The 25,988-nt window shown below is 32.8% G+C and overlaps 5 protein-coding genes and 1 long non-coding RNA gene across 7 annotated transcripts in view; 4 read left to right on the forward strand and 2 right to left on the reverse strand.

The window, feature by feature from the left end:
• Positions 1-25,988, forward strand: part of LOC103835100 (probable disease resistance protein RPP1) — a 531,820-nt gene that overhangs the window by 305,156 nt on the left and 200,676 nt on the right. The gene's annotated exons all lie outside the window — the stretch shown is intronic.
• LOC103835063 (cinnamyl alcohol dehydrogenase 7) lies at positions 6,185-13,047 on the forward strand. The gene is made up of 5 exons (XM_033277174.1): positions 6,185-6,433; positions 6,836-6,949; positions 7,580-8,247; positions 8,694-8,961; positions 12,940-13,047. The coding sequence occupies exons 1-4, from the start codon at positions 6,348-6,350 to the stop codon at positions 8,897-8,899; spliced, it is 1,074 nt and encodes a 357-aa protein (XP_033133065.1). The 5' UTR covers positions 6,185-6,347; the 3' UTR covers positions 8,900-8,961; positions 12,940-13,047.
• LOC117127297 lies at positions 12,939-18,770 on the reverse strand. Its single transcript, XR_004450233.1, has 2 exons — positions 18,661-18,770; positions 12,939-14,088 (listed from the first exon to the last, which is right to left on the reverse strand). It is a non-coding gene; the product is annotated as an uncharacterized LOC117127297 (long non-coding RNA).
• Positions 14,717-17,453, forward strand: LOC103835065 (cinnamyl alcohol dehydrogenase 7). Of its 2 annotated transcripts, XM_033277172.1 has the most exons (4): positions 14,717-15,113; positions 15,214-15,327; positions 15,964-16,631; positions 17,080-17,453. In XM_033277172.1, the coding sequence occupies exons 1-4, from the start codon at positions 15,028-15,030 to the stop codon at positions 17,283-17,285; spliced, it is 1,074 nt and encodes a 357-aa protein (XP_033133063.1). In that variant the 5' UTR covers positions 14,717-15,027; the 3' UTR covers positions 17,286-17,453. The 2 variants fall into 2 exon arrangements, with proteins under 2 accessions (XP_033133063.1, XP_033133064.1); XM_033277173.1 differs by lacking the exon at positions 15,214-15,327 and having other exon boundaries at positions 14,825-15,113.
• Positions 18,785-22,293, forward strand: LOC103835067 (cinnamyl alcohol dehydrogenase 8). The gene is made up of 4 exons (XM_009111165.3): positions 18,785-19,027; positions 20,351-20,464; positions 21,065-21,732; positions 21,948-22,293. The coding sequence occupies exons 1-4, from the start codon at positions 18,954-18,956 to the stop codon at positions 22,157-22,159; spliced, it is 1,068 nt and encodes a 355-aa protein (XP_009109413.1). The 5' UTR covers positions 18,785-18,953; the 3' UTR covers positions 22,160-22,293.
• Positions 22,561-24,695, reverse strand: LOC103835066 (pentatricopeptide repeat-containing protein At4g38010). Its single transcript, XM_009111164.3, has one exon. It carries the CDS (start codon positions 24,418-24,420, stop codon positions 22,762-22,764), a length of 1,659 nt encoding a protein of 552 aa, XP_009109412.1. The 5' UTR covers positions 24,421-24,695; the 3' UTR covers positions 22,561-22,761.

Consider the following 25,988-nt stretch of genomic DNA (forward strand, 5'->3'; position numbering starts at 1 on the left):
TTAAAAAGCTTGCCGAGAAAGAGATATATTCACATTGTTGCATTACTCGAGCAAGTTCTGGATCTCAATACAACAAGTTTTGAGGATATTGTGGGGAGACTGAAAACATACGAAGAGAGGATCACTGATGAAGAAGATGAAGAAGAGACACGGGAAAATTCTGAGAAGTTGATGTACACCAATAGCAACTCGAATATGGAAGGGTATGGTTACAACAACCGAGGTCGAGGACGCAGTGGTCGATCCAATTGGAGAGGAAGAGGCCGCGGCCGCGGAACGTTCCAGCAACAACGAGAAGCATATAGACAAGGACGTGGTGGAGATGCCTCCCATATTACATGTTTTAAGTGTGATAAACAAGGGCATTATGCCAATGATTGTCCTGATAAAACCCTAAAGCTACAAGAAACCGTGGAAAACAAGGACGAGGAGACTCAAGAAGCAGATGCTCTCATGATGCACGAAATAGTTTACCTCAACGAAAACAAAGTGAAACTTAAGCAGTTTGAATCAGAATCTGATACAATGGAGGTGTGGTATCTTGATAACGGTGCCAGCAACCACATGAGTGGTAATCGATTGTTTTTCTATGAACTTGATGACTCAATTACTGGATTAGTACGATTCGGAGATGACTCAAGAATCTCGATAATGGGAAGAGGTTCAATACGGTTTATTCTAAAGGATGGTGAGAAGAAGATACTGAAAGACGTCTACTATATACCGGGACTTCGTAGTAATATTATCAGCTTGGGACAAGCTACTGAGGCAGGATGTGAAGTTAATATGAAGGGAGATACGCTTCGCTTGATTGATCGTGAAGGAAACTTGTTGATCAAGACCACAAGAACCAAGAACCGGATGTACAAGGTGACCTTACAAGCCGATCTCATGCAATGTCTTCAAATCAAAGCATCTGGAGAAGGAGCATTATGGCATGCCCGTTTAGGACATGTTAGCAAAGAGACAATGCTTATGATGGTCAATAAAGAATTTGTCATAGGGATACCTAACCTCAAACGTGATACAGAAGCTTGTGTGTCGTGTTTGAATGGGAAGCAAACCAGGAAAGCTTTCCCGCCTGCAACACAGTATCGAGCAACAGAGCTTCTTGAACTAGTACATGCCGATCTTTGTGGTCCTATTACACCGACAACACCAGCGCAGAACAGATATATCTTCGTGCTTATTGACGATCACTCACGTTACATGTGGACTGCACTATTGAGAGAAAAAAGTGCAGCCTTTGAGAAGTTTCAGAACTTTAAGAGTCTTGTGGAACAAGAAACTCATACAAAACTCAAAACCTTGAGAACTGATAGAGGAGGTGAGTTTACTTCGCGAGAGTTTCAGAGTTACTGCGAGAAACACGGAGTTATGCGACACCTGACTGCACCATACTCTCCGCAGCAAAATGGAGTAGTAGAACGACGCAATCGAACGCTCTTAGAGATGACTAGAAGTATTATAAAACACATGAGTATGCCAAATTGTCTCTGGGGTGAAGCTATACGACACGCTACCTACCTGATTAATAGAGTCGCAACAAGATCCTTGGAAGGAAGAACTCCATACGAAGCTTTGAAGGGTAGAAAACCAAACCTCTCTCATCTTAAAGTATTCGGGTGTGTGTGCCACGCACGAACAGAGACTGCTGGAAGAAGAAAGCTTGATGACAGATCCAGAGCTCTAGTTCACTTAGGAACAGAGCCAGGATCAAAAGCCTACCGATTGCTCGACCCATTAAGCAAACGGATTGTTGTGTCTCGAGATGTTTTATTTGAAGAAGAACGAGCTTGGAACTGGAACGATGAGACTAATGCGAGCTGGAACGATAAAACGAACGCGACACAACTTGATACAGGGGAGTTCGAGGTCAACATGAGACGGATGAGTAGTAGTGTTCAAGAGGATGATAACGCTCCCATCATAAATAATGACACAGGCCTCGAGAGTGAAGATGGTGATGAAGTTGATGATGATGAAAACGACACTCAACCTAGGTGATCAACACGGACGACAAACAAACCGTCCTATCTTGATGACTACATTCTCATGGCAGAAGTAGAATGTGAGCATTTGTTAATGATCATTAACGAGGAACCGTGGGATTTCAATGAAGCTAAGAAACTTAAGGTTTGGATTGAAGCATGCAAAGATGAAATCTTCTCAATAGAAAAGAATAACACATGGGATTTGGTTGAGCTTCCTGCAGGGATGAAACCCATTGGCTTAAAGTGGGTATTCAAAGTCAAACGTAACGCTGATGGAACCATTAGCAAATACAAGGCTCGCTTGGTAGCCAAAGGGTACGTTCAACGACACGGCGTTGATTATGATGAAGTGTTTGCACCGGTGGCCCGTATTGAAACTATCAGGTTGATCATCGCACTTGCAGGAACATATGGTTGGGAAATACACCACCTTGATGTTAAGACCGCCTTTCTTCATGGAGAATTAAAAGAAGAAGTATATGTCAGTCAGCCCGAGGGTTTTACTGTTACAGGTGAAGAAAGCAAAGTCTACAAGCTTAAGAAGGTCCTCTATGGTTTACGGCAAGCACCGAGAGCTTGGAACATAAAACTCAATCAGATACTGCGTGGTTTGGGATTTCACCGGTGCTCAAAAGAGCCTTCACTCTACCGTAAGGAGGCAAGCCGTGAGGTCCTCATCGTGGTGGTTTATGTGGATGATTTATTGGTTACTGGATCATCTCTTACGGCTATAATTGTTTTTAAGAAAGAGATGACGACAAAGTTCGAGATGAGTGATCTTGGGAAGTTAACCTATTACTTGGGTATAGAGGTCTTGCAAAGCAACAAAGGCATCACACTCAAGCAGGACAGGTATGCTCACAAGATACTTGAGGAAACTGGAATGAGTTTATGCAATCCAACTCATGTACCAATGGAGATGAACGCACAATTCTCCAAGGAATCTCACGAGGAGAAGGTTGATGAGAAGGAGTACCGGCGAAGTATTGGTTGTTTGCGTTACCTGTTGCATACACGTCCTGATTTGTCGTTCTCTGTTGGAGTACTCAGCAGATACATGCAAGCTCCTCGTGCATCTCATGGGGCTGCCTTAAAGCAGATTCTGAGGTACCTCCGAGGCACTTGCTCTCTCGGCCTCTATTACCCGCGTGGAGGTGGAACTAAGCTACTAGGTTTCAGTGACTCTTCTCACAATGTTGACAACGATGATGGCAAGAGCACCACAGGTCACATATTTTATTTTGGAGAGAGTCCCATAACTTGGAGTTCAACGAAGCAGGAGATAGTAGCTTTATCTTCTTGTGAAGCAGAGTTTATGGCTGCTACAGAGGCTGCAAAGCAGGCTATATGGTTGCAGGAACTCTTGAGTGAAGCGGCTGGAGAAGAATGTAAACGTGTGGTTATCAAAGTGGATAATAGATCAGCAATCGCTCTAACAAAGAATCCAGTATTCTATGGGAGAAGCAAGCACATTCACAGGAGGTTTCACTTTATCCGAGAGTGTGTTGAAAATGAGCAAATCGAAGTGGAGCATGTTCCGGGGAGTGAACAAAAGGCGGATATCCTTACTAAGTCACTTGGTAGAATACGATTTAAGGAAATGAGGGATTTGATTGGAGTTAAAGATGTGAGTGGAGATGGGTTCAAGTTTAAGGGGGAGAATGTTGAATAAGCTTATGTTACAAGTTTTCTTTTCTTTAGTGAGTTATGATTATCTTTAAGAAATAGGAAATATGATTTATGGTAATACTATTGAAACTAGAAGTTATCTAGTTATATAAATATGAAGATGCATATTGTGTTGCATAATATATTATTGATTTGTGATTTGAGCTTTGAGCTTTTGAAATATTGAATAAGAGAAGGACTTCTTATTAAGGTTGTGATTCTATATTTTGTCATCGACATTGGGAACACATTGGTTGCTACTACATCTTAGAACTAAAATGAAAAATATACAAAGACTTCTTGTTGAGACGTCACAAAATATTGAAATAATGGGTTTCACATCGATGTTCTCGTTATGTTCGTTTTTCTTTCCTTCTTGTTTTGTTTTACTTCTTGTTGAATTAAATTCATATGAAAAACATGGAAGGACATATCAATGAAAAAAAACTATTTTAAATTATCGAAAGAGATATTATTTGTGAATTTAGATAAGAAAAAAAAAACTCCATGTGATATTTCTTTGTTCGTTTGTATTACCCATGTGATATTTATTTTCTGTAGTTTTTGCATTATTCATATTTTGAATATACACACACTGACTTGTCGGAGTGAAATGAAACCTCGGTTTGCAAATATGTGGTTGATAATTTTCTATCCATTTGAATATCCGTGAGAAAGTCTATCCGTGAGTTACACCTCCCACTTGAAAATTGGGTCTATGTATTTAATAGATTCGGATCTAACTTTTTTTTTTATCAAAAAAAAGTGTGGTCGATCATTTCCCACGTGTGGATTAGATTTTGCTCTGAATATAATTCGCTCCACACAAACTTTAAGTAGGCAAACGTATTATTTCAATTAGTTAAATGGGTTAGGCTTCAATTATTTCAATATCCAATTTATTTATTTTGGCTTATTCGGAAAAATATGAAGTCGAGTTTCATAATTTAAAATCCAACACACCTATAGTTTTTTTGGTAAAACTTAAACACCTATCGTTTGGCGTTTGGGTTTACAGTTAACAATGAATTTAGTTACAAATATTCAGAAGGTGTGGATTCATTTGAAAAATTGTAATTAGTATTTCAGAACATGATTTGAACATAAATCATTTATTTTTAATTTTGGAATTTAATGCTTATAATTTGCAACTGTAATTATCGATGAAGATATTTTAATCACGGTATTGTAAAATAGTTAAATTTGATCATAGATTTTTGCAGTACTATTTTCAATATTTTATTTAAAATAGATGATACTGTTTTAATTTATATCATTCAATAGCAGAGAGAAAAATAAAATTTAAAAAAAAAACTAGATCTCGATCCGTGCAACCGTGCAAATGTTTATTTCATTTATTTTTATATAAATATTTTGTTTTCAATTCTACATTGGTATATATTAATATATATGAGGTGTGTCTATCATTTTCTAAAACATAATAATTTTATCGTATATTTTTTGTATTGAATTGGTTGTTTCCAGATCACATTTTTTTTTTGGAAAAGATTAATAGCTATTTAGTTCCTATAGTGTGGTAGACAGACATATTATTTAGTTTCTATAATCTAGAAAGTGAGTTATTTAGATCTATAATAATGATAAGATTAGAATTAAATGTAACAAGATTTTCTAATAATAGGTTTATTAGGTTTATTTTTAAAAAAATTACACATAAGTCAAGGTTATGACTTTTCTTTTAATATATAAGACTAGCAATAATAATTACGAAAATGGAAAAAAACGTTACGAAAACGAAGGAAGAAGACATCAGTATCATACATTCAGTTTTGTTTTGTTTACCGAGAATTATGAGTTATCAGACTTATGACTATGTTTTTGAATCCACAACAAATCTTCAAATCTAAAAGTATAACTTATTTGTAATGAACGTAATTCACTATGAAATTAGAAGTAAAATTCTAACCAAGTGGTGGTAGTTTAGTGATAATTTTTTGGAGCTTGGTATGTACGTATCCACATCAGTTTTGGGTTCGATTCTTCCTACGGACTAAATTATCATCATTTGGCCAGTCTTGGCTTGGACTTCGGTCCAAATGGTTTATATGGTGGATCGTAACAGATAATCGGTTCATCCCTGTTATTAGTCAGAAGATATTCCAAACTTGAGTTAGGCAGTGTGGTAGTAATCAGTCCAATATTTAGTACTAAATGCGTTCCTCCCAAAACCGACCAGATCAGCCGATAGGATTTATCAAAAAAAAAAAAAAATTCTCGTAAGAATATTTGGTTCGCGTGAGATCACACCTACTATATAGTCTGAAAGTTCACTGGTTTCACCTAGTATATAGTCTGAAAGCTCATTGGTTTATAGTTCAAAAAAAAGTTCATATGGTAAAACAATTACAAACATCAAATATACGTTATGAAAATGGTCCAACAGAGTAATGAGTAATAGTACTCACTACTCACTCCTCAACCTACTATATAGTCCGAAAGTTCATTGTTTTATAGTGTATATATGGTAAAATAAGTTCAAAAACATCAAATAAACGTAATGAAAATGGTCCAAGCGAGTGATGAGTAATAGTACTCATATCGGTTCAACAAGCCTCTCCTATATTAAACCGTGTCACTCCTCTTCACTATTCCTACATTCTTCAATTATTGATATCATCACTCAAAGAACAATTCTCAGCCTTATTCTCTTATTGCTTATCCATAATGGGAGAGGTCCTTAAGAAGGAGGCGTACGGACTGGCTGTAAAAGACGAATCTGGAGTTATCTCGCCTTTCCGTTTCTCAAGAAGGTTCCAGTTTCCTTTTAACGAATTGATCTCTATGAATTATGTTTCATATTATATGTTTTCTTTGAATGAAACTTAATTTCGTGGGATTAATGTCAGAGGCGTGCCTACAGTGTATTGAAAAAGGCATTCGTTTTAGGCCCCCGATTAATATGGATTTTTTTAGGGCCCCAAAATTTAAAATAAATTTATAATCTAATAGTTTAGACTTATTTTTTAAAAATCATTTCCACATAGTAGACTAATATAGCATAAACTTAATCTTTTACAGCGTTAGATTTGTGTATTTGGTGAAAGCGATATATCATATTGCAAAATTGTTTTCATTATAGTTGTAAATAAGTATATTTTAAAAATTTGTCTTAGGCTCCTAAAACTCTTCGCACGGCACTGATTATTGTATAGAGAGACAGGAGAAAATGATGTGAGTTTAAAAGTGTTGTTCTGTGGAATTTACCACACAGATTTAAGCATGGCCATAAACGAGTGGGGGTTTACTAGTTACCCCCTTGTCCCCGGGTAAGACAACATTTGGATACTCAAAAGATACTCAAAATCATATCAATAATGGAATTTAATATGAAAACATTCCATCTGATCAAATCCAAATAAAAAAATTTAGAAACCGTAAAATTTTGATTCAGATTCAAATAATAATATTTAAGATTACGGATCAGTATCCCAATCCCAGACATGGTAAATTCTAATCTTACAATTCATAACCCTTAAATATACTAAAGTTTTGTAAGAGATACTCAAAATCAAAGATATAATTATTTATGAAAAGATTCCATCTGAGATTCAGTTCAAAGAATTTGGATATTTTAACACTTTGAGTTTGAATTCAAATATTTAAGTTAAGCAAAAACTGTCCGGATCCCAAATATCGTGAATTTCTGATATTTTTGACAAATTTGAATTTCTGATATTATAATCAATACCTGTTAAATATATTAAAGTTAGAGATTATGTACTTTTATATATAAAAGATATAAAATTTTTAAGTTTATTATAAGTTATAACATATCATATCATATTATTTTTAATAAATGTTTCCAAAAATATAATTTTAGAATTTATTTGGGTGTTCTTTTGAAAATTGTTTTTTTTTTTGGTTTTTCATAATTAACCTCATTATAATTGTTTCAGGCATGAAATAGTGGGCGTGGTGACTGAAGTCGGAGCCAAAGTGACTAAATTCAACGCCGGAGACAAAGTGGGAGTTGGTTATATGGTCAGCTCATGCGGGTCATGTGAAACCTGCATTGATGACCAAGAGAACTACTGTCCAAAAATGATCCTAACGTCCGGAGGCAAGTATTACGATGACACTATAACATATGGTGGTTACTCCGACCATATGGTTTGTGAAGAGGACTACATCATCCGTATTCCAGAAAATCTTCCCTTAGACGCTACCGCGCCGCTACTCTGCGCTGGGACCACCGTCTATTCCCCGATGAAGTATCACGGGCTTGACAAGCCGGGTATGCACATTGGTGTGGTGGGACTAGGCGGTTTAGGTCATGTAGCTGTGAAATTTGCTAAGGCTATGGGTACTAAGGTTACAGTTATTAGTACTTCGGATAGGAAGAGAGACGAGGCGTTAACTCGGCTTGGTGCGGATCTGTTCTTGGTGAGCCGTGACCCGGAACAGATGAAGGATGCAATGGGTACTATGGATGGTATTATTGATACCGTATCTGCTCCTCATCCAGTTCTTCCGATTCTTGATTTGCTTAAATATAAGGGTAAACTTATTATGGTTGGTGCACCTGATAAACCGCTTGAGCTTCCGGTTCTGCCTCTCATCTTTGGTAAGAGCCATCTTTTTTGACGATTATCTCACATGATACTTTTATTGTCGATTCATAAGCTTATAAATTATAATATGTATATGGTTTTCATGACGAAATACTAACCCTTTTTTAGAGTATGTTGTCTTTAGCCAAATTTAAGGATTGTCTTAATTTCAAAATCTCGACCCTAGACAGATTAAACATTATAATCCCTAAAATTTAAGAAATAATTTACATAAACATATGTCTCAAATTTTTGAATTTTTTTTATTAATAAAACTTCTACTAAATTACATATAGTTTTTTAAATCTCTGGGCCGGTCCTGGTATTTTGTATCATTAATAAAATCTACCGACATATATATCCATGACTATTATCAATTTATCATAACAAATTTAATAACATTTCAAGTGTACAGTTGATAAACATTGAGAATATATTTGTGGTTGTGAATATATAATAGGGAAAAAGATGGTGGTGGGAAGTATGGTAGGAGGGATAAAAGAGACTCAAAAGATGATGGATTTGGCCGGAAAACACAACATCACGGCAGATATTGAGCTTATCTCTGCGGATTATGTCAACACTGCCATGAAACGGCTCGAGAAGGCTGACGTTAGATACCGTTTTGTGATTGATGTTTCCAACACCTTGAAGCCTAGTCCTTAATTATAAATCTTAAGAATTGAAGTTCCCTAGAAGCCTTTTTTTTCTTGTTTCGTTTGTTGTAACTAGGCAAAGAGCCTGTGCGATATCGCACGGGAACTCATTTTATAAAGAATATATTATAATCTATAATTTATAATTTTATATGCCTGATAAAAAAATTAAATCATATAAATAATTAAATTTAATTTTGATGATTAAAATATGATTTACAAAGTATTCAAATATATATATATATATATATATTTTTTATAAACCTTAATGTTCCCTTTAATCTTTTATCAAAACACATATTGCATACTTGTGTCTTCATCTTTTTTAAGTTTTTTCTTACATTTTTCACATGATAGTTATCTTCAACCACTTTTTGAACAAAATGCAATTTTTTTTGCATGATATATATTTTTTTTTTATTTAAGACATAATATTAAAATTATTAGTTTATAATTTTAAACAATTATAATTTATATGTTGGTAACTGTTATTTTGTATATTTATCTACCTGCTTTATTTATTGAAAATGAATATTCAGAAAATTGAATATTGTAATAAATATATGCTGATTTATGTTAATATGACCCGTCTCATTTATAATATTTTTTTTTTAATTTTTGGGAGAGTTCTTATAAAATACCAACACTTATTATATAAACTAACACATTACTTAAATAATCTCATTTATAATTTTTTTTTTAATTTTTGGGAGAGTTCTTATAAAATACCAACACTTATTATATAAACTAACACATTACTTAAATAAAACCAATATTTTTTAAAGCAATCCCACTTTGAGATGAAAAGACACCTTGTTTAGATGAAAAGTTGCAACTTTGACATTATTTTTTTCACCATTTTATTATTAGTAGATTAGTAAAAATTTGATTTGAAAAATGCATGGGAGAGACTATTTATAGATTTTTTAAAGCCTATTTGAATAGTCACAACCCTTCAATATGAATAGTCACATTCTTCTAATACTTACAATTTCTCACTTTTTAAAAGATACTAGATCCTTTTTCCGCGCTACGCGCGGATAATATATTTAAATTTGTTACATTTATCATTTTTATTTGTATGTGAATTTTTATATATTAAATTATATATAACTAATTTTTTAATTTGATTTTTTTTTTATTTTTAGTTTGAATTAAATATTTTTATTATATGTAACACAATTAACTAATAAAATATGAAGAATCAAGTCCGAGATTTTAGAGTTATGTAAAAAAAATATAATTATGTATAAAACACAAATTATCTTAGTTTAAAAGATCCGAATCTCATCTCGAATAAATTTACGAAAAGAAAAAATACTCCAATAACCTACTTAAAATATAAAACCTCATTTTCAAAAAAAAAAAGCGTACTTAATAATATTTTTTTAAGTGTAATAGTTGAAAACTGACAATTCAATATCGATCTAGAATATTATTTTAATATATCTAATACAAATATTAATTGTAATAAACAAATTTTGAATTTTGTAATATTACATGAATTAGAAGTCTTTAAAATTTAAAATCTGTTTTATTAGCATACTATATTTTTTATTCATTTATTATTTTGACGTTACAAAATATTGCTTTAGTTTTATTTGTATATTATTTTTTAATAATTTAGTTTTTTTAAAGTAATTTTAAAATTATGTAGAATATAATATATTTAAAATTATTTATTTAAATATATTCAAATATGATGTCTCACTTTTATGTGTGTTTGCGTTGAGCATATTTAATTTGTAATTCGTATATTTAATAACACCTTATTGCGTGTCGTTCTATGGTTTTAATAAATGTGTTGTCATTTCATTTTTGTTACTACTAACATGATTTTATAGTGATTATTGATAATATATTTTTAACGTTATGTATTATATTTTATAGTATATTTTTTAACTCTTCGTGCTGGCACTTTTTTTACAATCATTTTAATTAGATAATAGGTTTCAAGATGTAAATAAAACTGTGTATGTTGTAAATTTAGACTTTTTAATGTAGCTGAGCACTATCAATTATGAAAATTATATAATGATTTTATTTTACTAAATCTTTCTTTCTGTGTATTTTTTTTATTTTGTATTTTTACAATTTTATTGCATTACTATTTAATTGCAGAGAATTGATATTTTCAATTTTTGTTTCATATACCTTAAAAGTCTTCGGTTGATTTTTATTTGTTTTCTTTCTCTAATTATAATGTACAGTTCAGTCGTTTTTTTTTTGGATCAAACTACTAATATCATCAGATAGAAAAGCTTAAACTCTAAGAATAGAGTGAGTATTTGTGCTAGAGAAAACTGGTTTAACCAATAATATAATGAGATATTATAATATTAGAAGGTAAGAAAACTCTTCTATGTTGTCCTACGCTGGACATAATTAAATTGTTGTCAATTGATTCTATATTTGTGATAACTGGAAATACATCTTTATGCCTTTCTTATATCATTTTTAATTGGTTCACGGTTCGACTATTTCTAATATACTAAGAGTAACATAAAATTAGATGTTGATTATCTCCTCCCAATTAGGAATGCACAAAATGAGAGAAATTCAAGATGAGACCACTTTACAATTTTGTCCTCATATCTATATAGAGTTAGTTTATAGATTACTCTATCTGTTTCAAAATGTAATCAATTTTAATTAAAATATGTAATATTTAAAAGTTATTACTTTAGAAAACTGTCATTTAATATATAAATTTAATCAATTACACAGTAATTTACATAATTTAATTGGTTACATAATATCCAATAAATATAAAGTTACATTGAAATATAAAAACAATTTATATAGTGAAACAAAAAATACTTTTAAACCATTATATTATAAAACAAAGAGAATATTCAAATTATATTGAAACATTAGAATAGTAAAAATCAGAAAAAGTTGAAATCTCAACGTCGATCATTTACTTTGGCCATGTTATAAACTTTGAAGATAACGTGAATGATCAAGAACAAAAAAGATTAATTTTAGCTTCATTCTTTTTTTTTTATCATTTTACCAAAAAGAAAAAAAGAACAGGAAGATGACTAATAAAAAAAAGATACAAACAGAGTACTGTAAAAAGGTGTTTATCACAATAGCAAACATTATAGACTCAAAAATAATCAACTTTATATTAAATTTTAGTCAAAAATAATAAAATATATAATACTAATAAATTTCATTTTAAATATAATTTAACTTTAAAAAAAATTATCATTGCACATGGTACAGAAAAACACCTAGTATTATTTGAATTTTAAAAACTATCTGATGCACTGACTTTTTGTGACAAATCAAATTTAAGGAACTGGGCAAGAGATTGAGAGGAGGGATGTGGAGAGGTACAAAGAGTCTTCACTTGATGAGTTATAATGGAGCATTGAAGTGCCATTGTTGTAGTCGTAGGAGTTACACCGGTGAAGTTGGGTAGACGAACAGATTTGGAGTCACTGGAGACGTCTGAGGCGAGTAGACTAAAGAAAAGGAAGCTATAAGTTATACAATGGACTGACTATTTTGATAGGTTTGGATAGTTCGAGAACCATCATCTAAACATTTGCGATGACGTGGCAGTTTGATTGGTGGAGAATATTTTGTCCTATGTGACACTCCTAAGAAGCCTCAAAATTAATAGCTTTTATATAGTAGGATTAGTGAATAGTCACAACTTTTAGACTATTTTTAGAAAGACACAACCTTACAACATATAACTTTTAGAAAAGACATAACCCTCTACACATATTTTTCAAAAGACAACCTTTCAATACAATTGAAGTTCACAACCTTAGGAATTAATTGGAAAAGACACAACCTTACAACATAGAACTTTTAGAAAAGACACAACCCTTTACACTATTTTTTCAAAAGACACAACCTTTCAACATAAGTGGATTCACAACTTTAGAAATTAATTGGAAAAGACACAACCTTCCAACATAATATTTTTAGAAAAGACACAACCCTATACACTTCTTTTTCGAAAGACACAACCTTTCAACATAAGTGGATTAACAGCCTTTGAAATTAATTGGGATTGCTATTATTAGTAGATAAGTTACGTGTTGTTTGTCTGTAGCACTAATATTGTGCCCTATAAATTGAATCAACTTGAATGTAATGTTTGTTATATTAATAAGATCTTGGGAAGTTTAATTCTAATCGTAGGTTTTGCTGGTGATACTGTAAAATCTCAAAAATATTGGAATATAAAAATATTACATGTATAAGTGAATGTTTGTTTTTCAGTTCATATTAATTGGTCTTGTATAGGTTCTTAAGGTTGAAATATGCTGGGTGTAAATGATAGAAGCTGTGTTGTCTGAGCAATCCGACCAATAATAACATATGATTGATTATAAAGTACCAAGATTTTTATGCATAGTCTCTTGATAGAAGACTTGCTCTTGTCTCTTGATAGTATAAACACGTTTCATAAGGTATGATTTCGGGACTAAATTCAAACTATTCGTTTGGTCTAATATCCAGGTGCATGTATTTTAACAGTGTAAACGCGTTTAGTTATGAGTATGTTGTGTAGACGACACTATTTGGGAGCAAAGCAAGTACGATGTATAGACCACAAGAACAGACAAACAATACACGACTACACTGACAAAATCATATAACTTTGAACTTTGAAATAGTGTTAAAGTTCGTCATTTTTACGTTTATTCGATTTAATCAATACGAATAATATGGGAAAATAGCTTTCCTAACGCGTCGACAAAAAAAAAATAGCTTTCCTAACGCTCGCAGTGGCCCGTGCACGTACAGACTTGTCGGTGTGCCAGGTCCATACAGTATGTGGTTCAACGAGTTCCACACACTTAATAGATTTTTAATTATGCTCGGAAAATGAAAATTAGATAGAACTGAAGAACGACAAATTTTTGGTTACAAGGAATATAAAAGCACGTTTTACATATTCGTTATGAAACTACTTTGCTTTTATTTAATATATATAATTTGTTTTGTTTTTTTGTCGAAGATACGACATATTTGGTCAGAGCAAGGTTTAAGTTTCAACCAATACGTTTTCATTTTGGCTATTACCAAAACTTTAATAGCTTGAACATTTGTGACGTCTCTTCTTCTCAATGTTTCAGCAGATCTGGTTCATATTCTAACAGCAGTTCTGTTGCATTCATACCAATTTATGAATGTATCATATTCACGCATGCTTAGCAAACAAACTAATACCTAATGTATTCATTACGAAGGAAGAAGACATCAGTATCATACATTCAGTTTTGTTTTGTTTACCGAGAATTATGAGTTATCAGACTTATGACTATGTTTTTGAATCCATAACAAATCTTCAAATCTCAAAGTATAACTTATTTGTAATGAACGTAATTCACTATGAAATTAGAAGTAAAATTCTAACCAAGTGGTGGTAGTTTAGTGATAATTTTTTGGAGCTTGGTATGTACGTATCCACATCAGTTTTGGGTTCGATTCTTCTTACGGACTAAATTATCATCATTTGGCCAGTCTTGGCTTGGGCTTCCGTCCAAATGGTTTATATGGTGGATCATAACAAATAATCGGTTCATCCTTGTTATTAGTCAGAAGATATTCCAAACTTGAGTTAGGCAGTGTGGTAGTAGTCAGTCCAATATTTAGTACTAAATGCGTTCCTCCCAAGACCGACCAGATCAGCCGATAGGATTTATCAAAAAAAAAAAAAATCTCGTAACAATATTTGGTTCGCGTGAGATCACACCTACTATATAGTCTGAAAGTTCACTGGTTTCACCTAGTATATAGTCTGAAAGCTCATTGGTTTATAGTTCAAAAAAAAGTTCATATGGTAAAACAAAAACATCAAATATACGTTATGAAAATGGTCCAACAGAGTAATGAGTAATAGTACTCACTACTCACTCCTCAACCTACTATATAGTCCGAAAGTTCATTGTTTTATAGTGTATATATGGTAAAATAAGTTCAAAAACATCAAATAAACGTAATGAAAATGGTCCAAGCGAGTGATAAGTAATAGTACTCATATCGGTTCAACAAGCCTCTCCTATATTAAACCGTGTCACTCCTCTTCACTACTCCTACATTTCTCAATTATTGATATCATCACTCAAAGAACAATTCTCAGCCTTATTCTCTTATTGCTTATCCATAATGGGAGAGGTCCTTAAGAAGGAGGCGTACGGACTGGCTGTAAAAGACGAATCTGGAGTTATCTCGCCTTTCCGTTTCTCAAGAAGGTTCCAGTTTCCTTTTAACGAATTGATGATCTCTATGAATTATGTTTCATATTATATGTTTTCTTTGAATGAAACTTAATTTCGTGGGATTAATGTATAGGGAGACAGGAGAAAATGATGTGAGGTTAAAAGTGTTGTTCTGTGGAATTTGCCACACAGATTTAAGCATGGCCATAAACGAGTGGGGGTTTACTAGTTACCCCCTTGTCCCCGGGTAAGACAACATTTGGATACTCAAAAGATACTCAAAATCATATCAATAATGGAATTTAATATGAAAACATTCCATCTGATCAAAATCCAAATAAAAAAAATTTAGAAACCGTAAAATTTTGATTCAGATTCAAATAATAATATTTAAGATTACGGATCAGTATCCCAATCCCAGACATGGTAAATTCTAATCTTACAATTCATAACCCTTAAATATACTAAAGTTTTGTAAGAGATACTCAAAATCAAAGATAGAATTATTTATGAAAAGATTCCATCTGAGATTCAGTTCAAAGAATTTGGATATTTTAACATTTTGAGTTTGAATTCAAATATTTAAGTTAAGCAAAAACTGTCAGGATCCCAAATATCGTGAATTTCTGATATATTTTTGACAAATTTGAATTTCTGATATTATAATCAATACCTGTTAAATATATTAAAGTTAGAGATTATGTACTTTTATATATAAAAGATATACAATTTTTAAGTTTATTATAAGTTATAACATATCATATCATATTATTTTTAATAAATGTTTCCAAAAATATAATTTTAGAATTTATTTGGATGTTCTTTTGAAAATTGTTTTTTTTTTTTTGGTTTTTCATAATTAACCTCATTATAATTGTTTCAGGCATGAAATAGTGGGCGTGGTGACTGAAGTCGGAGCCAAAGTGACTAAATTCAACGCCGGAGACAAAGTGGGAGTTGGTTATATGGTCAGCTCATGCGGGTCATGTGAAACCTGCACTGATGACCAAGAGAACTACTGTCCAAAAATGATCCTAACGTCCGGAGGCAAGTATTACGATGACACTATAACATATGGTGGTTACTCCGACCACATGGTTTGTGAAGAGGACTACATCATCCGTATTCCAGAAAATCTTCCCTTAGACGCTACCGCGCCGCTACTTTGCGCTGGGACCACCGTCTATTCCCCGATGAAGTATCACGGGCTCGACAAGCCGGGTATGCACATTGGTGTGGTGGGACTAGGCGGTTTAGGTCATGTAGCTGTGAAATTTGCTAAGGCTATGGGTACTAAGGTTACAGTTATTAGTACTTCGGATAGGAAGAGAGACGAGGCGTTAACTCGGCTTGGTGCGGATCTGTTCTTGGTGAGCCGTGACCCGGAACAGATGAAGGATGCAATGGGTACTATGGATGGTATTATTGATACCGTATCTGCTCCTCATCCAGTTCTTCCGATTCTTGATTTGCTTAAATATAAGGGTAAACTTATTATGGTTGGTGCACCTGATAAACCGCTTGAGCTTCCGGTTCTGCCTCTCATCTTTGGTAAGAACCATCTTTTTTGACGATTATCTCACATGATACTTTTATTGTCGATTCATAAGCTTATAAATTATAATATGTATATGGTTTTCATGACGAAATACTAACCCTTTTTTTAGAGTATGTTGTCTTTAGCCAAATTTAAGGATTGTCTTAATTTCAAAATCTCGACCCTAGACAGATTAAACATTATAATCCCTAAAATTTAAGAAATAATTTACATAAACATATGTCTCAAATTTTTGAATTTTTTTTTATTAATAAAACTTCTACTAAATTACATATAGCTTTTTAAATCTCTGGGCCGGTCCTGGTATTTTGTATCATTAATAAAATCTACCGACATATATATCCATGACTATTATCAATTTATCATAACAAATTTAATAACATTTCAAGTGTACAGTTGATAAACATTGAGAATATATTTGTGGTTGTGAATATATAATAGGAAAAAAGATGGTGGTGGGAAGTATGGTAGGAGGGATAAAAGAGACTCAAGAGATGATGGATTTGGCCGGAAAACACAACATCACGGCAGATATTGAGCTTATCTCTGCGGATTATGTCAACACTGCCATGAAACGGCTTGAGAAGGCTGACGTTAGATACCGTTTTGTGATTGATGTTGCCAACACCTTGAAGCCTGGTCCTTAATCATAAATCTTAAGAATTGAAGTTCCCTAGAAGCCTTTTTTCTTGTTTCGTTTGCTGTAAAAAGTTACGTGTTGTTTGTCTGTAGCAATAATATTGTGCCCTATAAATTGAATCAACTTGAATGTAATGTTTGCTATATTAATAAGATCTTGGGAAGTTTAATTCTAATCGTAGGTTTTGACTGGTGATACTGTAAAATCTCAAAAATATTGGAAAATAAAAATATTACATGTATAAGTGAATGTTTGTTTTTCAGTTCATATTAATTGGTCTTGTATAGGTTCTTAAGGTTGAAATATGCTGGGTGTAAATGATAGAAGCTGTGTTGTCTGAGCAATCCGACCAATAATAACATATGATTGATTATAAAGTACCAAGATTTTTATGCATAGTTTCTTGATAGAAGACTTGCTCTTGTCTCTTGATAGTATAAACACTTTTCATAAGGTATGATTTCGGGACTAAATTCAAACTATTCGTTTGGTCTAATATCCAGGTGCATGTATTTTAACAGTGTAAACGCGTTTAGTTATGAGTATGTTGCGTAGACGACACTATTTGGGAGCAAAGCAAGTATGTATAGACCACAAGAACAGACAAACAATACACGACTACACTGACAAAATCATATAACTTTGAACTTTGAAGCAGTGTTTTTTTTTTTTGAAACACAACTTATATTAATGCCATAGAAAGAGTTAGGTGCTAGCCATTAAGACTTCACCCTCTACAAGTCCCTGTTTTGCCAACAAGTCAGCAACAGTGTTCTTATCTCTAGAAATCCATTGGAAAAAGATAACATCAAATTGAACAGAGTAGTTGTGAATGTCGTCATTTTTACGTTTATTCGATTTAATCAATACGAATAATATGGGAAAATAGCTTTCCTAACGCGTCGACAAAAAAAAAATAGCTTTCCTAACGCTCGCAGTGGCCCGCGCACGTACAGACTTGTCGGTGTGCCAGGTCCATACAGTATGTGGTTCAACGAGTTCCACACACTTAATATGGCTTTTTAATTATGCTCGGAAAATGGAAATTAGATAGAACTGAAGAACGACAAATTTTTGGTTACAAGGAATATAAAAGCACGTTTTACATATTCGTTATGAAACTACTTTGCTTTTATTTAATATATAATTTGTTTTGTTTTTTTGTTGAAGATACAACATATTTGGTCAGAGCAAGGTTTAAGTTTCAACCAATACATTATCATTTTGGCTATTACCAAAACTTTAATAGCTTGAACATTTATGACGTCTCTTCTTCTCAATGTTTCAGCAGATCTGGTTCATATTCTAACAGCAGTTCTGTTGCATTCATACCAATTTATGAATGTATCATATTCACGCATGCTTAGCAAACAAACTAATACCTAATGTATTCATACTTATCTTGTAGAGTCAAAGATTTAACACCTCTAAAAATGGCAAGAAAATATACAAGGAAGAAAAGAACGAGTCATTGAGGTAATCTTATAGTGTGAATGGTCCTAATGGCTCCCGATCCCGTCGGTGCCACAATCCCTTCCTATATTAAAGATCTTGTCTCTCCTCAAAAACTTAAACTTCTCAAATTATTTAGAAGTGCATTCACATAAAAGCCAAACCACACACTTGCTTACTTCTCCAATCCATTTCTCTAACTCTTGATCTTCTTTGATCCATTATGGGAAAGGAGGCATTCGGATTGGCCGCAAAAGACAATTCTGGAGTTCTCTCGACTTTCCATTTCTCTAGAAGGTTTTTTATACAAAAATATCTATAATATTATTTGAGAAGTCACTTTTTTATGTGGCGTGCTTACGTTAACTCTCACGGTAGTTTATTACATTGATAGCCTTAATGAATTAAGTTTATTATATAATTGCCATTATTAATGTTTTTTTCTATAAATACATTCTTATTATAACCAAATTGTTATAAAAAAAGAATTTCATATAAAAGACAATATCTATAAATATTTCTGTTTTATTTTCATTTTTTATTAATAAAACCATATTATGATGATTTATTACTAATTGAGTTTATTATTATAGCTATCGTTATTAATATTTTCATTTTTATTTTAGTTTTTATTAATAAAACCATATTTTACGAAAAAGGCAATATTTTATTATTAAAATGAAAAATTTTAATATATTTCAAATATATTATTTCTTAATAAAAAGGAAAATATGTGATATACCATTTCATAATTATACAATTTTTTTATTTCTACAAAAATATCAGCACAATTTTATGCAATTTGGTTTACATCATAAAGCCTTAATCCTCATACTATTTAAATGCTTCAAATATCATAAATAAGAAACTTATTCTCATATATCTAAACTATTAAACATCGACATCAATATAAATAATTAAATATCAGTCAATCATTCATTATTCACATAAAATCTTTTTTATTCATAAAAATTTGTCTTTCCTTGGTAGGAAAACAATTTCTATGACTTCCATCCGAAAATTCCGTTCTTTTTTATATGCATCTAAAATTAAAATAAACATTATGACGTGTTTGGAGAAAAAATATCTTAAAGAAACTGTTTCTAATAAGATGGTTTTGATTTTTTTTTTTTTTTAATAAAAGATTTTCTATTAAGATGGTTTTGATTTGATGATGATGATGATTTAAAAAACGCATATCTTTCAACTTTGATTAATCCTACAATAAACAAAATCATAATTGAAGAAGAGTAACTGTAACAACTAAGAAGTTCGAGAAACAATTGGTAAAGTTTTAATCCAAAATAATTAACACATTTAAGATCAATTTTTACACTAGATTTTAGAAATAAAGATTATGGCCAAATTGAATATATTGCAAAAAAAATCATAACACTGCAACTAAATAATTTATAAATAAAACTTTAATTAAAATAACATGAAAATACACAAACAAATACAACTAATAAACATTACCCAAAATTATTACATTTTGGTTTATTACAAAAGTTTATGCGCGTGCATAGGCGCAGGTGTCAGTCACCTAGTGAATTAATATCTATCAATGACCCTATATACTTTTTGTATTAGTGAAAAATAAGTTTTGGTCGAATTGTGTAGGGAGACAGGAGAGAAGGATGTTAGGTTCAAAGTTTTGTTCTGTGGAATCTGTCACTCTGATTTGCATATGATCAAGAATGAGTGGGGAATATCTACTTACCCTCTCGTCCCCGGGTACGTAATACATAAATTTATGTTTTACCAATCTTATAATATGTGTGTGTTAGAGTAAAATATGTATGTTATTTAAACATAAAACGACGTATGAACATTATTTCTAAGAGTACAAATGATCAAAAGATTTGTGGGGCAATAATTAGGCGTTTAGTGGAGGACTATCGACTATGCGGATTATTGAGAGCTTAGAGAAGGTTTATATGTTACCAAATTATTGATTTATTTTTATATATTTTACATTTTTATCAGATATTTTCATTTTAAAATTAATTATAAAATTATTTTAGTGACCTATAAAAATTAGATTTGCAAAAAGAAAGAAACTAGACATAGATTTGAACTAACATTATTGGTTGATTTAAAAAGAATATATAAATTTAGATTAATATTGTTTTAGAACAGTTTAAACCGATTTGATTAGTATAAGTTAGGTTTTAATAAAACCGTTTCGGTTATTACGTGGGCGTCTAATTTAAACCGATTTTTTTTTTTTTGGTAACTGAAATGAAATGAACCGATTTTTAGAACATCAATAACTATTAAATTAGGTGATGAGCATTTTTAAATCCGAAACTTGTGTTTTTCTTATTTGTTCAGGCATGAGATTGTTGGTGTGGTGACTGAAGTGGGAAGCAAAGTGACTAAATTCAAAACTGGAGACAAAGTCGGAGTAGGTTGCATGGTTGGCTCGTGCGGATCATGTGATAGCTGCACCGAAGGTCTCGAGAACTACTGTCCAAAATCGATCCAAACGTACGGATTCAAGTATTACGACGACACAATAACCTACGGTGGTTACTCCGACAACATGGTTTGCGACGAAGGTTTCATCATCCGTATGCCCGACAATCTCCCATTGGACGCTGCTGCTCCGCTACTATGCGCGGGGATCACGGTGTACTCCCCGCTAAAATATCACGGGCTCGACAAGCCTGGCATGCACATTGGTGTGGTTGGACTAGGCGGTTTGGGTCACGTTGCGGTGAAATTTGCTAAGGCTATGGGTCTTAAGGTTACGGTTATTAGTACTTCGGATAGTAAGAGAGACGAAGCGATTAATAGGCTTGGTGCGGACGCGTTCGTGGTGAGCCGTGACCAAAAACAGATTAAGGATGCAATGAGGACGTTGGATGGTATTATTAATACCGTATCTGCGACTCATTCCCTTCTTCCTCTGCTCGGTTTGTTAAAGCCCAAGGGAAAACTTGTTATGGTTGGTGCACCAGAAAAGCCACTCGAGCTCCCGGTCATGCCTCTCATCTTCGGTAAGCCTATTATGTCCGTATTTAGCCATATTTATGTGGTTTTAGTAACAAATCCGTTTACTTTCTTGCGGTAATTTTTTTGTGTATAAAAAAAGTGCGGAATAACCTCTTTTATTGACTAAAATTTGGTTTAAACATATAAACATTTGACAAGAAAAAAGTTAGTGAAAATAACATTAGATTATTTTTTTTTTTTTGTTATTGTGTATGTCTAGAGAGGAAGATGGTAATGGGAAGTATGATAGGAGGGATAAAAGAGACTCAAGAGATGGTGGATATGGCAGGAAAACACAACATCACTGCTGATATTGAGCTTATCTCTGCGGACTATGTCAACACTGCCATGGAACGGCTCGAGAAGGCCGACGTTAGATACCGTTTTGTGATTGATGTTGCCAACACATTGAAGCCTACTCCTGAATTATAAATCTTAAAAATTGAAGTTCCATAATGATATTGTTCTTGTTTGGTTTGTTGTAATAAGTTTTATGTTGTTTATTGAGGAGGTTGGGGCTATGTAGTATACCTTAATCAAATTAATAAACTTGAAACATCCTTATACTTTTCATATATGATAAGGTTTTGGGGGGTAATACAACCTAGTTATATTATTATCAATGGCATATAACCATTATTGTTCTCAAATATTGTATCCATGCATAAGCTATTGATGAAAAAAATATATTAAAATATCCCCCTTTTGTAGTAATTTTCAACATAATAAATTGCCTGATTTTTCAAGAAAAAGTACTGTTTAAAATTTAATCAGTACCGATAAAACTAGTTTAATTGGTTGAACCCACATTTGTGTGATATTCATGTACCATGTAACTGCATATAAATGACAACATATATTTATTTTTTTAAATTGTATATGCACATAATAAGATGAAGAACCAAGAAGAACGTGAAGTAGAAGAGGACAAGTTAAGCTTTAGGCAGAGACAAGCGAGAAACTCATGAACTCTGGCTAAGTATGCAAGACTTTCTCTCGTAACCATACATCCATCATCATTGTTCTATGCCAAATTAATTAACGTCTATAGCACTTGATCCTGGAACCTTTGAGATTCCTTTTACCTTCATCAATCTCCTAATCTTAGCAACATCATTCCATCTTCTGTTAGCAGCAAAAATGTTAGACAGTAACACATAAACGCCACTATCTTCAAACTCCATCTCTAAAAAACTATCCAATATCTCTTTAGGAAGCTCCGTTAATGTCTCTCTACTCTTACAAGCACTAAGAATAGCTCCACATATAAGCACATCCGGTTTAACCGGCATCGATTTAACAAGCTCCAACGCTTCCTCTAACAATCCAGCTCTACAAAGCATATCGATCAAGCATCCATAATGCTCTAGCTTAGGAGACAGATTGTATTCTCCGGTTTTCATCTTATTGAAATATCTTCTCCCTTCATCTACCAAACCGGTGTGGCAGCACGCGTTTAAAACCGCAAGAAAAGTCACCTCATTGGGCTTAAAACCGAGCTTAACCATCTCTTCGACGTATCTAAGAGACTCATGCCCATGTCCATGGATAGCTAAACCACCTAACAGAGCGTTCCAAGTATACACATTCTTGCTTCTGATTCCGTTGAAAACCTCCAAAGCCGTTTCGATGCATCCACATTTCGCATACATGTCAACAACCGCTGTTCCGATATGCGTGTCCCATTTGATCCCAGCCCTCACAACATACTCATGAACCCATCTCCCGTACTCCACAGCTCCTAAGCTAGCACATGCAGAGAGAACACTTGTAAGTATATGCCCATCTGGCTTAACTCCAGAAGACGTTTGCATCAGAGAAAAAAACAACTCAATCGCCTCGTTAGGCTTTTTACACTGAACCAATCCACTGATCATACTGTTCCAAGAAACTTTATCTTTCACTTGCAGCTCACCAAAGACTCTCTTCGCATCACACAACCGCTCACATTTCACATACATATCTATAAGAGCATTACCAATCTCTAACCTGAACAAATAAGCTTTCTTCATTATCAATCCATGGATCCCTTGCCCTAAACTTAACCACCCTACTCTCCCACTAGCAACCAACGCACAAACATACGTAGCCAGATTAGCCTCAACATCCATCTTTAGAAACATCCTCAAAGCTTCTTTATACAACCCAATCCTCGAGAAACCCGATATAACGCCGGTCCACGAAACCACATCTCTCACAGGCATTTCGTCGAACACCTTGCACGCACTCTTTAAATCTCCGCACGTGCCGTAGAAATGAAGAAGCGAGTTCTGCACATATACATCGCTCAAGAAACCCATCTTCCTCACAGCTCCATGAATCTGTTTCCCTTCTCCGATCCCTGAGAACTTCCCGCAGGCTTTGAAAAGCGGCGGGAACGTGTACGTGTCAGGTGAAAACCCATTTCTCAGAAACGTTCGGTAAACAAGGATCGTCGCTCTGGGTTTATCGCAGACTGCGTAGCTTGATAAGAGCGTGTTGTACGGGAAAGAGGTTGAGGAAGGAAGGATTCTGTGGAGGAATACGCAGCTGTAAGATGCGAAGTCTGCGGATTTACCGAAAAAGGTCACGACTTTATCGACGAATGAGTCGTCACGAAGAAGATGGCGAGAAATTAGCTGAGTCTGTATCTGTTTGAAGACGCGAAGAGAGGTGCAGCGGCTAGTCAACTCCAGAAGAGCTGTTTTCTCCATGAAAGAGATACAGAGGAAGAAGAAGAGAAGATAGAAACAGAGCCTGAGAAGTTATGTTATTGGGCCTAGTTTTTTAATATAATGGGCTTTTAGTACAAAGCCTGAGAATTGCTCTATTCATGCTTTAATCTGTTCCGGTTTGTAAGAACCAAAATATAAACTTGAATACTTATTACAAATCCAAATCAGTTTCATAAATAGTATCTTAAAAGAAACATCTCAAAATCAGTAAATCTTTAAAAGCACCTCCATCAGTAAGAAACTATGTAAGTTCCTAAAATTAAAAAAAAATATTAATATTATAATTATTTTTTTATTTTTTATCTTCTTAAAACCAATTAAATCATTTTTCCTTCTTAATAGATTGACAAGTGTCCTTTGAGTATACTAATAGTTTCTTAAAACCTATAAGTTTAAGAATCTTACAAATCCAAATCAGTTTCATAAATAGTATCTTAAAAGAAACATCTCAAAATCAGTAAATCTTTAAAAGCACCTCCATCAGTAAGAAACTATGTAAGTTCCTAAAATTAAAAAAAAATATTAATATTATAATTATTTTTTTATTTTTTATCTTCTTAAAACCAATTAAATCATTTTTCCTTCTTAATAGATTGACAAGTGTCCTTTGAGTATACTAATAGTTTCTTAAAACCTATAAGTTTCTTAAAACCTATAAGTTTAAGAATCTTACACACTTTCTCTCTTCTAATTTTTTTTTTTTATTAAAATCTTTAGGACTATGCAAGATATAATCTCCTAACAATTGTATAAAAGAAATCAATGAAAAAAAATCAAATCCTACTATATAAAAGCTACTAATTTTGAAGCTTCTTAGGAGTGCCACATATGACAAAATATTTCCCACCAATCAAATTACCACGTCATCGCAATTGTTTAGATGATGGGTCTCGAACTATCCAAATCCATCAAAATAGTGAGTCCATTGTATAACTTATAGCTTCCTTTTCTTTAGCCTACTCGCCTCAGACGTCTCCAGCGACTCCAAATCTGTTCGTCTACCCAATTTCACCGGTGTAACTCCTACGACTACAACAATGGCACTTCAATGCTCCATTATAACTCATCAAGTGAAGACTCTTTGTACCTCTCCACATCCCTCCTCTCAATCTCTTGCCCAGTTCCTTAAATTTGATTTGTCACAAAAGTCAGTGCATCAGATAGTTTTTGAAATTCAAGTAATACTAGGTGTTTTCCTGTACCATGTGCAATGATAATTTTTCTTGAATAATATTTAATTATAATTTTTTGTATTTTTTTAACTTTTATAATAAAAATATTGTTTTCAGATAGCAACAAAATATATATAAGAATTATCTTATTTTTTAAAAAAATTAAAATTTTATTATATTATTTTAGAATCAAATATTTAATATTAATATAATATATAAATTTTATATGATTAAAATAAAATTTGTTTTTAGTTATATATAAAATTCATTAAGGGTATTGTTTTAATTAACACATTAGCGAATCAGTTAGAAATTAATAATAAATCAATAACCTATCTAAAAGTCTCAAACCTAATAAAATATGAAAAATAAGAA

The sequence above is a fragment of the Brassica rapa genome, chromosome A08, assembly GCF_000309985.2.
Source record: "Brassica rapa cultivar Chiifu-401-42 chromosome A08, CAAS_Brap_v3.01, whole genome shotgun sequence".
Classification (NCBI taxonomy): domain Eukaryota; kingdom Viridiplantae; phylum Streptophyta; class Magnoliopsida; order Brassicales; family Brassicaceae; genus Brassica; species Brassica rapa.